Here is a 17,123-nt window from a genome sequence, read left to right as displayed (position 1 = left end):
GGGCAGCATGGGAAACCATTGGGCAGCATCTCACATTTTATTATTATATACTGTATTTATATACCACATTTCTCACCCCTGGGAGGGACCCAAGGCAGTTTACAAGATATTAATGGCAAAAATTCAATGCCAACGTATAGTAACACAAATAAATCATAATAACTAACTACTACATTTAACTTTGACTTAAAATCATTAAGTCACTCCCTTGCCATCCCATGCAATTTCCTGTCTGTCCTCGACTTGGTCCTGTGCTGTCCCTGGCTTACTCTATGACAGTGGTTCCCAACCTGTGGGTCTCCAGATCCTAACACCTATTAAACTGGTTGGAATTTCTGGGAGTTGTAGGCCAAAACATGTGGGGACCCACAGCTTGAGAACCACTGGTCTATGAGAATATGGGAACTCACTTGTGTCCTAAGGGCTGCCTCTTAGCATGTTGCTGAGATGCAGCATGCAGAGCCTTGCCAGAAGTAGCCCTGTGTCATGTGATGGGCTCTGGCAGGTTGAGTCTTAGCACTGTCCTAGGATGGTCAAAAAGCTTAATGTGGTAAAGTCCTTAGAGGAAGGCAACAATAAATCTCCCCTTTAAGAAAACCCTGTGATAGAATTGCCATAAATCAACTTGAAGGCACAGAGCAAACACAACTTGCATGTGCATAAACCTTATCTCAATGAAATATTTAAAAATTTACTGTTTCTTCTAACTCATAAATATAATATTGAAACAGGAGTGGAACAGATGGAGCTGCATTATATGGTCAGTGTAGACTCATATTATGCAGTTTAAGGTGGTTAAACTGCACTATACAATTCTACATGGATCATATAATGCAGCCTCACACTGCATTATATGGCAGTGTAGATGATGCCTGAGACTCAAAGAAATATTTATCTCCATAGGTCAGCTGTTTATTTTAGAAACGCTGAATGGGTTTTAAAATTACTTGAAAGTTAAAACACACGCACACGCGTGCACACACACTCAAACTAAGGCTTAATAACATTACTGCCTCCAACATTTGACCCCAAAAGTGCTCAAATTATAAAGAAATATAAATTATTTTTGTAAACTAGTGAGGCAATGTCATATAGTATGTCTATCTTTTTTAGGCACAATGATGCAAAGTCAAGGGTGTATGCCAAATTTCACTATAGTAAGGGGCATGGAAGTAGACAAAAAAATCACAGAAGGATTTTCCTCTATATTCTTCAGTTTAGCAATGTGTTGACATTTCCTAAGGTTCTTGGCAGAAGGTTCTTGCAAATTACAAACTCTTGGGTTTATTTGCTTCTGTTTCCTTTTTGCAGTCAGAATGTGTATGACACCAAATGTGGTTTCATGCTTGAAACAGAACATCTGAAATTACCAACTCAACCTAACATGACCTATGTTATTTTACAGGTATCGTAGGATTGTTTCTAATAATTGCACAGATGGGCTGCAGGAAAAATATGCAGCCAGATCTGAACAATGTCCGGGCAAAGCTCCTCGGGGTCTGCATATCCTTACATCAACTGGGAAATTGGTAGCAGAACAAGGATACAACACTACTTTCATAATACGCATGGAGGAGGTAAGGTCACCACCTTAATATCAATGTTAATAACACAATGAGTTGTAATCAGTAGCATCATAGCTGCAAAACTTCAACTGTTTGCAAATATCAAATCTAATAATAATAATAATAATAATAATAATAATAATAATTAATAATAATAACTTTATTATTATATCCCACCACCATCTCTGCACAAAGTGGCTAAAAACAAACATAAAAGTGAACACAATGTAGAATACAATAAAATAAAATACATACACATATAAAAACATCAATTCTGACTCAATCAAGCTGTGATCTTCTAACTGTGGCAGTAAATTATGACCCCACATCTTCAAGCAGTTGTGGGAGCCATTGAACAAGCACTTCCATTATGCATTTAGACTTCTCATACCATGCACTAATTCTGTCTCAGACATACAGTGATAAGTGAGACATCATCTCATGCAATATTTCCATTTGCTTTACAAATATTTCTTCCCATATTTCTTCTTGCCTTGTGGCTTTATACTTGATTCGCTTTAATCATTACAGATGATTAAAGTATATCACAACCCTTTATCCATGGACGGGTCCTTTCTCCATGATTTCACTTACTCAGGCTCCCAAAAAGAATCACCCTGGAAGTATTTGAAGGCCTCTCTAGATCCTCCAGTGCAACACAAACAGAAATATGAACAACAGCAATATGTTGAGAAGTAAAATCAAAATAACCACTGGAGTCTTGGAGTGTATTCCCTATGGATATGAAGTTAGTACTGTAGATAAATATCAGATCTCAAATTGTTAAGATTTTTTTGGTATTCTTTAGTGATGTTCACTTTAAATTCCCCAACATCCCAGAGTTTAAAAATGATTTTTACCAGGAGTTTGTTTCTTGCTTCAAGCAGGTGGATTTTTAAAAATACCCCCTTCCCAAAAATCATAATCAAGATATGTATAATAAAAGATGTTCAAGAGGTTCCATAACTTTGTTCAAGAGCCATTCTTTTCAGCTGCCTAAGTGGTCCACCTGGGAATGTTTTCTATGATTTTTGGCAAGCAAATTGGAAGAAGGGCAGATCAATAAATAAAAAGCTCACGTGGTATTCTGCTTCATTGTCTTATTGTCTCAAATTTTTATAAGTTGGGTTTCTGTCCTGAGCCCTACTGGCTAAAATACTTTAACTGAGTTGCTGGGAACTGAAGATAGGACTTGTGAATGCAAAGCATGTATTTTGTGGAACCTTTTTTTTAGCTTGTTCTCTGGTTGGTGAATGGAAACAATAAATTTTGTCTTCATCTTATGAGGATGTGAGATATTCTGCAACCATAAGTGTTATGCAAAAAGCAAACCAGGCAGTTCCATACCATTGAAAGTACAGCTTGGACTGAAATATATGCCTTTTAAATGTCCCTCCAGGTGTTTCAATAAAGACAGACAAAATATGGAACTTCTTTAAATCTTCCTATAAATGCTTTAAAGTCTCCACTGCCTTGGGGACTGGAAAATGTCCATTGTTGTCTTCTGTTATTATTTCTCTGGATTGTTTCGCCCTGGATTCCATTCTCCTGAGGTTTGGTTTAACTAGGAAAACTGTTTAAAAGCAATTTAAGAATCAGATAGACAGAGTTTGCCTCAGCTTTAAGTGTCCTTTCAGCCATTGGCATACCTTACCACCGATCTATTAAAAATCCACAACAGTATGGTATAAAACAATGAGGAAAAATACAAGCTAGACACAATTGTATTTATGATTGTCCCCAAAGTCTTTTAGTGCAGTGTTATTGATCCATATACTCAATGCTCAGATTGATAAAGCATTACACATAGCAATCTTCCTAAAACTCTGTTTATGTGGTGTTTTTAATGTTTAGAAATATATAATTGCAAAAAAAACATCTCCATACAGTTTGTATAGAAAGATTCATCATGCAGTTTCAGAATGCAGGTGTCTCAAGATACAACCCCCTCTCCCATTTTTCTGATGTTTTATTCACTAACATAAGCATATTGACAGCAAAGGTGAAACACACAGTAGATAGCTAATTGTATGTGTTGAGTTCCAGCTAAGATGGTAAGGAAACGAGAAAATGAAAGAAAAAGGACTTTTAATGGAGTGTGTAAAAAAGAGTGTTTACCAAACATAATGTAGCCATTTTCTTCTCTCTCCATTAAAAAGATTATGGAGATTAGGGAGTTAGGGTAAGATCCTCGATTATTATTATTATTATTAACTTTATTTGTACCCCGCTAACAACTCCCAAAGGACTCGATGTGGCTTACAAAGGCCAAGGCCTCAATAAAACAACAATACAACAATACACATAAACCATAAAGCAAATCAAAACATTAAAGCAATAACAGTAAACAATAAAAACAGTACACCATAGCACAATAAAACTAAGGCCAGGCCAAGTGTAAATGGGTACAGATTAAAAGTGCTGATTATGACAGTTGAAATATAAGGATTTTTGGGTAAGTACAATGTGTGGACAATCTTAAGTCTCTAGTAAAGTGGTTCTTCAATGGCATTTGTTTCATTCTGGCAAGGCCTCTGAAAGAGAATCATGCCACACAGTTTACAAAAAAACCTACACACACACACACAGATAGATACTTACATAAAAATCCAACTATCACACAAGTCAAAAAAGGGGCACTGATGCATTGTGCAAAAAGAATCTGCAAACTCCACCTCGTCCAAGGTGAACAGGAGCACCTAAACTGGGCTCTACAGACCAATGGATACTCCGCCACAAACATCAAAAGATCTGCAAGTCCAAGAACAAGACACAAGAGTAAAGACAAAGATCCACCCAGAGGAAAAGTGTTCTTACCATACATCAAGGGGAACAACGGATTGCATAAGGAAGCTGTTGAAGCAACACAACCTAAAAACTATTGACAGACCCACCAAGAAAATCCAACAAATGCTAGAGGGATTTGTTGGATTTTCTTGGTGGGTCTGTCAAGGTATTCTCTCACCTCTGCAGGAGTCTACCGTATACCATGCAGCATTGTCCAAACATGAGTCAAAGGGCATTAAAGGCACTGCAGATTATTTCAACCTGAGAAGGTCATCCATAGCAGAGCACCTGATGAACCAACCTGGACAAGCATATTATTTGAGAACACAAAAATGCTGGACCACACTAACAACCACCATGTCAGACTATACAGAGAAACCTCTGAAATCCACAAGCATGTGGACAATTTCAACAGAAAGGAGGAAACCATGAAAATGAACAAAATCTGGCTATTGGTATTTTTTAAAAAACTCTAAAATCAGGACAGTAAATAAAGAGCAACGTTCAAAAAGGAAAGAAATTCCAGACAAGAATCAATCAGGGCCAGCTAACATGTCCCAAACAAAGGATTCCCCCAAACAGCAAAGAGCCAAGCTTTGAAGCTGCAAGACAATTAAATGCTAATCAAGGTGGCCATTTGCAACATTCACACTTGCCTCAAGCGGGCGAGAGTTCTTTCTTACACTCTGGACATTCCACAGACATATAAATCTCACTTGTTTAGTTTCCAACAGACCTCTCAGTCTCTGAGGATGCCTGCCAGAGATGTGGGCGAAATGTCAGGAGATAATGCTTCTGGAACATGTCCATACAGCCCTGAAAACTCACAGCAACCCACTTCTAAAAGAGACTTTTAATTTAAAACTTAAATGGAAATTAAGCAGAAAAATAATGATTATTTCCCCGCATTTTAGCTTGAGATGGAAAGAATATTTGAATATTCAAGGGACAAACTGAGAAAGGGGGGTTTTAGTGTCTGAAAACCCTGAAAAAGATAGTTCTCATCAAGTAACTTTCTCAGTTGCCCCTTCAGCCCTTGGCAAGCCTAAGAAATGAATACAGCCCCCACTCCACCTCATGTTTACCAGTGGTGGACTGGCCAGGGTGTCAGCTTGCCCAACGGTAAGTGGATCCTTGATGAGAAGTGGACCTCCATAAACATCAGACAATATGTTAAACATATTAATGATCTTTTAGTAGCTTGACAATATGATAGAAGTTTCAATACTATTAATGCATGCAGCTAAAACTTACCTCACATTACTATTTTGATAAATAATAATAAAAACATTTTGAGAATGCTTTATATTTAAGAATATAATAAATAACCCAGAAAAAAATAATTCTGATTCAGGTTATGTGGGGCCAACACATACATTATATACACTTCAATCTTTTATGGATGGGTCTCCTTTGTCTCCTAACAACCAATATTTTTAATCCCATTCCACTACTGACCCTCACCTATTTGCTGCCATGTTTATGGCTGGGACCTGTTAATCCTTACCTGTGCAGCTCTTCTGATTTTGCCCAGAGGCAGGAGAAAATTTGCCAAGTGTATTGCCTGCTATTCCTTGCCTGCCCCCTGACAAGTCATCGGGCATTGCGGGGGGGGGGGGGGGGGGTGTCATGAAATTTGCAGTCTTCCCTTGCTGGAATGAATAGTTAAAAACAGCACATCCTCAATTTTAGCATGAATCTGATTGAATTAGTTCCTTGCTGATTAACTAAACGTATTAATCCAATTTCTGCTAAACTTTCAACAAAATTTTTGAATCTTGAAAAACCAAGAAAGAAATCAGATTCAACATGGATTTAACATGACTTTTTGTGGCCTGCAGTAAGGATGAAATGATGCTTCTTTCATTCTGTGCATGAACGATAATGACACAATTGATTCTTGGTTTAATACCAGATATGAGACATCTTCATCTTCATATGAAGGTTGCAGTCCAGCCTTTACTTAGGCGATCCCTCATAGCCTGAGGATGACGGTTCTCCAAGTGTAGTGTCTTGGTGGTGGGTCTGTAGGTGATTGTGGAGTCCTATTCTTGATCCACATGTTCTCCTGCAATGAGGACATCGGTTTCCAGGTGGAAGGTTTCCCCGGTCAGGGTTGGCTTGACTTGCCTTCCTCTTGGCACGTTTCTCCCTTTCACCTTACATTCATGCCTCTTTGAATTCTGCAGAACTACTGGTCACAGCTGACTTCCAGTTAGAACACTCAAGGACCAGGGCTTTCCAGTTTTCGGTGTCTATGCCACAGTTTTAAAGGTTGGTTTTAAGCCCATCTTTAAATCCCTTTTCCTGTCCACCAGCATTATGTTTCCCATTCTTGAGTTCCGAGTATAGTAATTGCTTTGGGAGATGATGATCGGGCATTTGGACAACATGGCTAGACCAGCGGAGTTGATGGTGTAGGAGCATTGCTTCAATACTGGTGGCCTTTGCTTCATCCAGCATGCTGACATTTGCCCATCTGTCTTCCCAAGAGATTTGCAGGATTTTTCGAAGGCAACGTGGATGGAATAGTTCCAGGAGTTGAGTGTGAAGTCTATAGACAGTCCATGTTTCAAAGGCATATAGCAGTGTTGGGAGGACAATAGCTTTATAAACAAGCACCTTGGTTTCCCTACAGATGTCACAGTCCAGCCAAAGTGGCAATGATCAGCCCACATGCCATACACAGCTCTGCCTTCTAATACATTGATCCCCCTGCCCAATATCCAGCTTCATCTTCTACCTCTCTGTGTCTAATTTTAGTCCTTGGTTCAGATTTCAGCAGCATTTTTATCAATGAAGAGAACAAATGTCTCCCATATTGTTGAACACTGTGTTTCTTTTTTACCTTGGAGAGTCCCCTTTCTATTACTACTCAACATGATGCAGAGCACTGTGCAGAAAGTTGTGTGTGGGAGGAAACAACAGTCATAAACTAAAAATTAGGAAGCCAGTAACAATTTATTACAGAACCTGAGCAGAATTTCCTCACATGAAGCACAATACACAAGAGGCAATAACATAGTAGGTGAGGTAAATTGAAGAGGCAGCTTCTTGAGCAGAAAGCGAAGGGACTGAGAGGTTTCATGGGGAAAAGAAGCTCTGTGGGATTAAGGTTTCGAAATTGGGGGCAGGAATATTGACTTCCACTATGGCGTGCCGTGCCATGAACAACCCTCACAACTATATTAATGTCTCTTCCTATCTTCTGTACATCCCTTCAATTTTATTCCTACCTCTGCTTTTTCTCTGTGCTGTATTGATCACATTGTAACTGTACAGTCTCTTTTATTTTGTTAGCTTTTTATTTTTGGAAATAGGCTTTTTAATGTTTTATAAGAGCAAACCCAGTGATTGTTAGAGACCACCACAAAGCTCCACTGAACATGACAAATTCATATTGATTTTAAAACAACAGTGAATTCTGTCCTACTCACTTCATCGGTAATCAGTTTCAACTTTAGGGGCACAAACAACATATTGCATCAAGTGTATTGTTTGGTTTTGTGTGATTGTTTTTATCCTTCCAATATAGGAACCATGCTGGTTGGGTTTGGACAGGAGGGAGGCAATCAGGACTAGGGACTTTATCACATGGAGGACTGCAAGTGTCTTAGGATGCTTGCACCCCAGTTGACACACAGAGCCCTATGCTGCCCAATACATGTCACATACTAACGTCTGGTGGGGCTCTGTCCTATGATGCTTGCAGTCCCCCATGTGATAAAGTCCCTAGTCCTGATTGCCTCCCTCTTACCCCAACTTCTAATAGAGCTGCCATGTCAGAGTCAACATGAAAGCATATAACAAACCTCTTCTTTGTAGGGTTTTAAGCAGAGGCTGAATTCCCATCTGTTGGGAGTAATTTGAATGCACTTCCCTGCATGGCAGGAGGATAATAAATCTTGCCAAGAAGATCTACATACTCTAAAATTCAGAATTGTCCACATGAGTAGCTGAGATAGCGATACTTTTCCTTTCTGATGGCTCAGTGTTTCACACACAAAATAATTAATAATAGTGTATAATAGTGTATATTCAGCCTATGTATGTAAGAGGTATATGAAGCATACAAGCCCATATATAGTCAATCAGAACAGAAGAAAGCCATGAGTTGTCTTTTAGGCAAGCTGGGCTTCCATTTTTCTGTTGCAAGCACGCTTCTGAGAGAGACGGATCCGTGCTCTAAATTCTCAGTGCTGCTCGCAGTTCTTCATGGCTTGTCTTGATTTTTGAAAGATTTAATAAGGTGTCCTAAGCATGATGCTTTTAACCCAGGTCTTATTAGAGGAGTGTGGTGGATCCAGACAGGCCTTTATCCCAGGAGAATCTATGTTTTAAAAATGAGCAGCTCTCCTGGTGCTTAGAAATTACACACAAGGAGAGCGGAGGGGTGGGGGGAGTGATTTTCCTCCTTCCCCCCACTCTCCTGGCGTGTCATTTCTACATGCCAAGAGAACTGCTCTGAGAGTGTACTGGAGACAAGGTAAGTTTCTTGACACTTCAAAGGGGTTTGGGGGCTTTGGGGGAGGGGTGGATATTTCCATAGTTTTCTGGAGTAATTTAGTCTGGAAAACTGTGGGAATGATGTCTGGACTACAGTCCAGACACCGGAAATAGTGGGTTTATCCCGTGCCTTCCAAGAAGGCACAGAATAAATCCACTATCTAATTTATATGCTACAAATCAGGATTTTCCTGGTTTGTAGCAAATTAATTTGGGACTGTCCAGAACGTTGTCTGGACAGCCCCTTGTTTATTGCAGGAGTTACCGCAATAAAGGTACTGCCTGGATGGGCCCAAGGAGAAACAATCCCTAAAAGGGTGATTTCTTAAGTCTGATGCCTTTATTCCAGGTCATTGCAGGATATAAGGAGAAACAGTCCCAAGAAAGGATGGTTTCTTAAGACTGATGGCCCAAAAATGACAGAAAGGGGAACCTTGTAAGTTCCCGGTTGCCACAAATAGTCTGGATCTTCCCTGATCTTTTGGTTGTTGGATTTAAAAAGGGGTTTTTTCCCAACCAAATTTGGGAGATCCCAAAAAAATGGATCTGGGGGTCCACTGAAATCCTGATACGGAAAACAGAACAGAGTTTAACCGAATTGCACACCCCTAGTAAATTGGCAGAGAGCTTTAGAAGCTGCATAAAATAGGGTAATACTAGTCCCACAATTCCTGACACAAGTAAGGAACACTGTGCTTTATGTGTGTCTATGCCACATCCAGCTAAAAATATTGGGACACTACACTTTATGTGCATTAGTGCCACATCCAGCTAAAATTATCCAGCAAAAACAATGTACCACATCCAGTTGATATGATTGAGGTCAGAGGAGAGAAGATTTGGTTATCAGAATTGGGTTGTGAGAAGCAATGCAACAAATTTTGATATTTTATTAATCACACCATTTTCAACATCAAGTATAATAAACCTTTGACCCATGGTCCTAAAATGTCTGGGCCAGTTCCCCACACTGATCTCCATCATCCACCCAGTCAGATTCAATGTGATTGAAACTGCAAAGCTTCATGCAAAGTCTGACTTTAGTGTTTGTATTGTTGGAAATAAATAGATTTCAAAATATACATTTCTGCTATTTACATAATCTCTCGAATGTTTAAATGCAGAACTTGCTATTGAAAATATGTTCTATTCTACTTGGAATACTTCTCTGAATGTATCAGAATAATGGCTTTTTCAATCTGACACATAAATCACTCTCATTTTCAATATTATGAGTTGCTTGTTAGTTTATTTGCTTTATTTCTATACCGCGTTTTTCAGCCTAATTAGGCGACTATGCAATTATTTAAAAATACTGGCCCTTATAGAGAATGCCTGTTGTTTTGAGGTATACTACTGACTTCCTGCTTGTAGTTAAACTCGGAAATACCCATGTGCTATTTACAAAAGCTGCCATTCACAGGGCTTTCCAAGGTGCCTTATAAATAACTTAACTTTCTCACCCAGTTCCCATCACTTGTCAACTGCACTCGAAGTTTACAGACTTGTGAGCTTTACAGCACACCATTATCACATTTCCATTTGATTCTTTACAGGACTCGCACTATAAAAAGTGCCTCTTGAATATATCCAGAGAACCATGATTGTTATCCGTTCGAAATGCCTCCACTTCATTTCCACTTTAATTTATATTCATAAACTAGGGGATAGCTGACATTGCATGTGTGGCAGATGATACACCTTTCACTATTTCATACACTGGGAACATAGTTAAAGGGAAGGGATTAGCAAATCGCTGCAATGCAGAGCAAGCTACTAAAAGACTGGAAATAGGATTTGCGGCTGTTTTGGTATGAGAACTCTCTCCCCTTTCTTCTCGACACAACAAATAAAGAACGATGAGGATGGATATGAAATTGTGGCCAGAACATTAGCATGCTGAATAGTGAATTAATCTAGCAAAACTCCTTATGAACCAAGAAGCTATAGCCCTCTCAAAGTACAGCTCTTATAAATGATGTCTCTGTTGTAATGCTGGACTAGGCTCCAAAGCTAATTTGAAAAATGGTGACTACCTCAGTATTTTCTTTTAATTGAAGCCAGAAAGAGGCAGGTTGCTTTGAGAGGATGATAAATGTATAGCCCTTACGATGTTGTTGTGCTACAGTTTTCAACATCTCGCTATACTGGCTAGGGCACTCAAAATAGAGAAGCAGACTGGGACTGAAAAAGAAGAGATTCATTTGATTTTTCTTTAAAATGGCTAGGGAAATTCTCTGCATTCATATGTTAGATTCAAGTTCCTTTTAGTCACAGCTCTCCATTGGTGAATGATGGGAGATGTTATTCACAAACATCTAGGGTGCATACACTGCAAAATAAATACATTTTGATACCAAGTTAACTGCCAGGGCTCAATGCTATGGAATCCAGGTAATTGTGGTTTAATTTGGCAGAGAAGGCTAAAGACCTTGCAAAACTACAACTCCTGTAATTCCATAGCACCGAGCCATGGCAGTTAATGTCATGTCAAACTGTGTTAATTCCATAGTGTAGATGCTCCCCTAGTGAGCTACACGCTATTTGGAGAGGGGGTCTGGATTTTAAAATAAATAGTGCTAACACAATATTATTTCTTTACCTCTCACAGTGTGCATACTAAAATGTAGTTTTGTGACATTTTTCATCTTGCCTATTGTACTCAGCTCTAAGTGCCTAAAGTCTGCCTCCTGTTCCGAGAAAATGTATCATTTATGCTTTACTCTGGGACATTTACTGTCCCCAAAAGTGCAGTGGTCAGTCTAGATGTAGGAAACAACTATGAGGAAAAGCTCAATTACCTTTTTTATTCTATCACACAGCACTGATTAGACCCTTTTCTAAAACTTGGATTTCCCCCAGAACTCCAATAGTCTATTAGTCAATAAAAGGAGGTGCCTGGATTGGCTCCACTGGACATTCTTTCTCTCAACAGATGACTGTGAGCCAGCACTATGGTAACCTACTGTGAAAGTACTTACTCTGTACTCCTATCAAATGTTGAACTTGGGCCTTTCTAGTCTTGCAACATTTATAACATTACTATCTTGTTCACTGCTCTATTTCCTTCTTGAAGGATGCATGATGGCAAACTTCCAGCACTGAAGCATCATTTTGTTTAAGGACTTGTAAAGACAATTTTAAAGAAAGGGGGACCTTTAAAAGGACCACATGCAGAGACTTTGATCCTTTCAGCTAATCTGACAATTTGGATTAACTATAATACATCAAAATCGATGAGTCTCATTTGTTTACCCCAAGGGCCCTTCCACACAGCCATATAACCCAGAGTATCAAGGCAAAAGAAAATCCCACAATATCTGCTTTGAACTGGATTATCTGAGTCCACAATGCTATATATTCTAGTTCAAAGCAGATAATGTGATATTTTATTGAGCTGTGTGGAAGGGACCTTGAACACTTAAGTTTAACTTGTCCCTAAGACTTGTAAATTTTATATCCAATTTATGGGCCAGTCTATCTACAACATTGCATTTTCTAGATATCATTAGATCTATTTTCCCTCTTTGGATTGCAATTTCAATTTTGACATGAGCAGAATCATAGGAAGAGCAATATGGAGACACACTCATTGATTCACCCACTGCCTGTCTTGTTAGAGAAGTCCATGTATTGCTTCTGTTGGGGTGAAAGTGTTCATTCCTTCCACTTTCACCCCAACATTTAGTAAGGTTCCTTAAATTAGAATTGGAGGCTTGACTTTTTCACAAATCAAATTTTTCCTATTGCATGCTGCAGAGTCCACTTTCAAGCCATATACCTTGGCCAAAGGGAAATACTGAAGAAACAGATAAATTTTCAAAAAGGAACTCAGTCTTCATTGCTTTAGGCGTAACCTCTTCTCATCGCAGTGGAAAAACAAATGCCTCATTACATTTCTTGTGCTGCTTATTGCTAGAACTTTACTTTTTTGTTTTGTTTTTAAGGGGAAAAACCTTGAATGGAAACATTTCCGTCAAAATGCACATAAACACATCCTTTGAAAGTAACATTTAAGAGTAATGATGAATTATTATGCATTAGTAGAGATATAAATATTTGGCTAATTTGTCTAATAATTTGCTCCCACATCTGTGAGCAAATAATTTCATTAGTTTTCTCACTTCTGTGGGAGAAAATTGATATTTCTCTGCAGTTTTCATAGATATTCACACATCACAAAGTGTTTCATAATAGAAAAATTGTGTTACTTGTGTAATGAGTAAAATAGAAAGAATACTCACTGTTCTGTGATTTAAAAAAATAGGTTTCCTGGCACCTGGGGAAAACCAGTAGGGAAGAATAACACAGACAATGAGTTTGTAAAAATTTTACTTGATGTTTGCATATTCTAAAGTCTTTGGGGAAATTATTCTGTATATTTTCAGCCAAAACATAATGGGAGAATTGGGTATAAATTCCAGAATTTAAATGCAAACAAAGAGTCCTGTGTTCAGAAACCTGTAAGGTTTAGTTTGGGGCCAATTTTGTATTAAAAATATGCTGATTTCTGGAAATAGGCTTTTTGAGTGATAAATGTAGCAGAAGTCCCAACTATTTTCATACAAAAACCCCTCATACACATAATTTTTGCAAGGGAATTTTACTGAATGTAAAAGTTATAGTTGGAAATGTGTTGTTATAATTTACCATATTGTTATGATTTACCATCATCATTATTGTTAAAATTAATAATTATTCGCCTATCATGTGCATATAGATTTCAGCCACATCATTCAATTGTGTGTACAGATTCTGGCCCCTAATATAAAGACCCACATCTAGATCCAAGTCATTCACCAATGGACTTACATATATGAAAAAATATGAAACATACTGAAACCATATTGGTGCAATATTTAAATTAAGTCAGTCTACCTTGACTTTGTTTTTCGTGAAGACCGGCACACCTTGGAATGTAGCATAAAGGACTGCAGAGCACTTCAGTAACGTTCATGCTAATGAGTTTGTTTTAGGTGGCAATGCACAGTATAACATAAATCATCCCTTATCAGCTGTATTCCTAAACAATAGTGTTGCCTCCTACAGGGTGATCTCCAAAGGACAAATATCCAGCTAGATTTTGGAGATGGCACTGCTGTGTCCTATGCTAATTTCAGTCCTATAGAAGATGGCATCCGACACATTTATAAGAGCACCGGGATATTCCAAGTGACTGCCTATGCTGAAAACAACTTGGGTTCTGATCTGGCAGCACTCTTTTTGCATGTGGTCTGTAAGTAAATATCAAAGTTAACTCTGAATGTTCCCTCAATTGTTGGCATGCATAGTCACTGTTTAACCTTGGTATCAGAAAAAGTAAAGCAGTGATTTCAGGCAACAGATGTATGTGATAGATAGATAGATAGATAGATAGATAGATAGATAGATAGCCAGGAAATTGTTACTTACTGATTTATTCTTGTATTTATACTGTACATAGAAGATGCGAAGGAGGTGCTTATGGGATTTTCTGGTTCAGGTGCAGTGTAAGCTTTGTTTAGTTCACACCTGCATGCATATGAATAAATTCCTCCCCCCTTGCCCAGATAGGCTTACAAACTACTTTGCACAGATTTTGATTTTTTTCCCCACATACAGACACTTTTTTCCATAAAAATTGCACAGAATTGTTTTTTGTACAAAATAATGTATTTTGAATTGTTTTCTACACAACAAATACCTTTCTGGACAAAAACTATTACCCTGCATATTTAGTGTACACACTTTTTTTGGGGGGGGGGGGCGGTTCTGAAAAAGTAAAAATGTGGTATTTGTCTGTATTTTCAGTGAGATCAGAAAAAATGAAAATATTCTCCTGCATTCCTCCTCAGAGGCCAGGTTTACTTTGTTTGGCTTAGGTACCTCACTTCCCAGACACATTCCAGAATTAGAACATATTAACACCCTTTTAACTACCATAGCTCCAATTTACAGAATCTTAGGAATTGTAGCTTCTTATAGCACCACAGCTCTCAGTCTACATGAGGCAGGATGGAAGTGAATGGACTCCATGGTGTCCATGTGGCACTTGGAACTGATTTGCCCTACATGTCTAACAAGGCCACTTCATGTGGCTATTCCCTGAGTTAGCAAAAGTCAGAGGATGCACTGGAGTTCACCTGCACTTTGGGAATATGTAAACAGTTGTGCCAGTGTTTAATTCTGAACTGACCACTACATGGTCATTCACTTTTCCTAGGCTTGAGTGACCTGAGTACAGACCATAGCACTTACCATCATGTCCCACCCCATTGGGGTCACAGTGTCTCAGCAGGTTAAACCGCTAAGCTACAGAACTTGCTGACCAGAAGGTCGGCAGTTCAAATCCATGGGATCTGGTGAGCTCTTGATGTTAGCCCCAGCTTCTGCCAACCTAGCAGTTCAAAAACTTGTAAATGTGAGTAGATCAATAGGTACCGCTCTGGCAAGAAGGTACCAACACTCCATGCAATCATGCTGGTCAAATGACCTTCGAGGCATCTACGGACAATGCTGGCTCTTTGGCTTAGAAATGAAGATGAGCACTACCCCGCAGAGTCGGACATGACTAGACTTCATGTCAAGGGGAAACCTTTATCTTTACTTTATTACCTATCCCCATTGTAGTGGGAATGATGGAGCATAAAATTGTTGGTGGTCACCACTCATCGCAAGTGCTGATGTTTGTTGAAGTGCCAGAGTTATTGGAAAGGGGAGGGAAGGAGGAGGAGGATCCCTCTTTTCTCCTTTTACACTCTGAATCATTGCTGTGGCAGGGGCAGAATGGTGATGGTAAGGGTGGCTGTTTAGGAGCACCAGACTGGATTTGGCAACATTTGGACCATGTGAACTCCCTCCCAATATCGGAGTAGCCTTGTGCTGTGCTCTGAAGACAACTTCTGACTGCCGGGTCAACTTGGAGGCTGGCTGTGCAGATTTACCTGGGACTGATTCAGAATGTGGTGCTCCAGATCAGACCCTGCATAGGTGGTTTATGCATGGTAATGCATGGTAATGAAAGACTGAAAGGCAGTGGGCTGGATCCTGGTTCTTTATTAAGTTAGCCAAACTCTATTCCCAATGAAATCAATTGGTGTTTTCTTCGATCATTCCACTGAGTTAAATGAAGCTAGTTCCCAAGTAAGTACGTATGGGATTGAAGTATCATGACTAACTTTTTACATTGATATATGTGGGATCTAAATGTTTTTAATTTACACCCAACCTAATCCAGTGATCTGTTTTTACATTTACCTGGGGAGTCTAATTCAATGGACTGTGCATGAAATTCTGTTTTCTGCCTATCTGTTTTATATACAGATAAAAAAAACAATATACCTACCTTTTCACAAAGCACTGAAATATTTATAGCATTGCATTTTATTTTGTCTTAGGGACTGAAAACGTTTTGCTAGACAATGCTTTATGGGTAGTAAATAATTATATTTTGCTAAAACTGTTCCTTAGCTATTACAAAAGGGACTGGGAGCCTACATTCATTGGTTGCATTAATGTGCAACAAATTTTGGTGTCCTTGTAAAAATAAATCCAAGATAAAGTATGATTCTAAGCTGGAGTCAATAGCCATATCCTACTATGTAATCAAAGCGATTAATTGATTGTGTTGACTGTTACAATATAGCTGAATTATATTATATTATATATTTGAAAAACGTGGGTTGTTTTCCCTGATTCATTTACATTACTTTTATTTCTTCAAACATTTTAGTTTCATTTTGTTTTGTGTCAGATTTGTTTTTTATTTCCAAAAACCTCCCACTTTTGTATCATGTTAAATAGAAACAACATATGTTCAGAAAAATGTCTCTCCCCTTCAACCCATGTGAAACATTTTAATTATCAAATTAAACACTGTCTAATATTTTCCAAGAACATAAACTGTCACTGGAAATAGAAATTTAGCTATGACTTTTGTATAGCATGTACCTTTTATAGTCACTGGGACATCTTGTACTTTTTATAACTGGTTTGTAAGCATTTATAGTTTGTCTGGGATTCTTGCAGCTTCATGATTAAAGCATATACCAAAGAAATGGTAGACTGACTTCATATTGAAATACAGTAGCTTGATCAGTGTTCTTTACAGATGCATAAACTTCAGCATTTCCTGGTTTGTGTATTGTTGCCTTAATTGTCTCCATCGCATCTATGGCCTTTTAAAGAATTGGTGAATCATAATGTGGTTTCTGTTTTCATATTGTTGGAATATTTGACAGTATCTATGATTTATGCTATGAAGTTACCCAGTTATGATTAACTTTT

The 17,123-nt window shown here is 38.4% G+C and overlaps 1 protein-coding gene across 1 annotated transcript in view; it reads left to right on the top strand.

The window, feature by feature from the left end:
• Positions 1-17,123, top strand: part of SORCS3 (sortilin related VPS10 domain containing receptor 3) — a 580,612-nt gene that overhangs the window by 505,195 nt on the left and 58,294 nt on the right. The window contains exons 18-19 of the mRNA XM_060768351.2: positions 1,406-1,577; positions 13,908-14,094. Coding sequence (XP_060624334.2) covers positions 1,406-1,577; positions 13,908-14,094 — 359 coding nt within the window. The remainder of the gene's footprint in view (positions 1-1,405; positions 1,578-13,907; positions 14,095-17,123) is intronic.

Source organism: Anolis sagrei, chromosome 3, assembly GCF_037176765.1.
Source record: "Anolis sagrei isolate rAnoSag1 chromosome 3, rAnoSag1.mat, whole genome shotgun sequence".
Classification (NCBI taxonomy): Eukaryota; Metazoa; Chordata; class Lepidosauria; order Squamata; family Dactyloidae; genus Anolis; species Anolis sagrei.
This window is presented reverse-complemented; position numbering and strand designations above follow the sequence as displayed.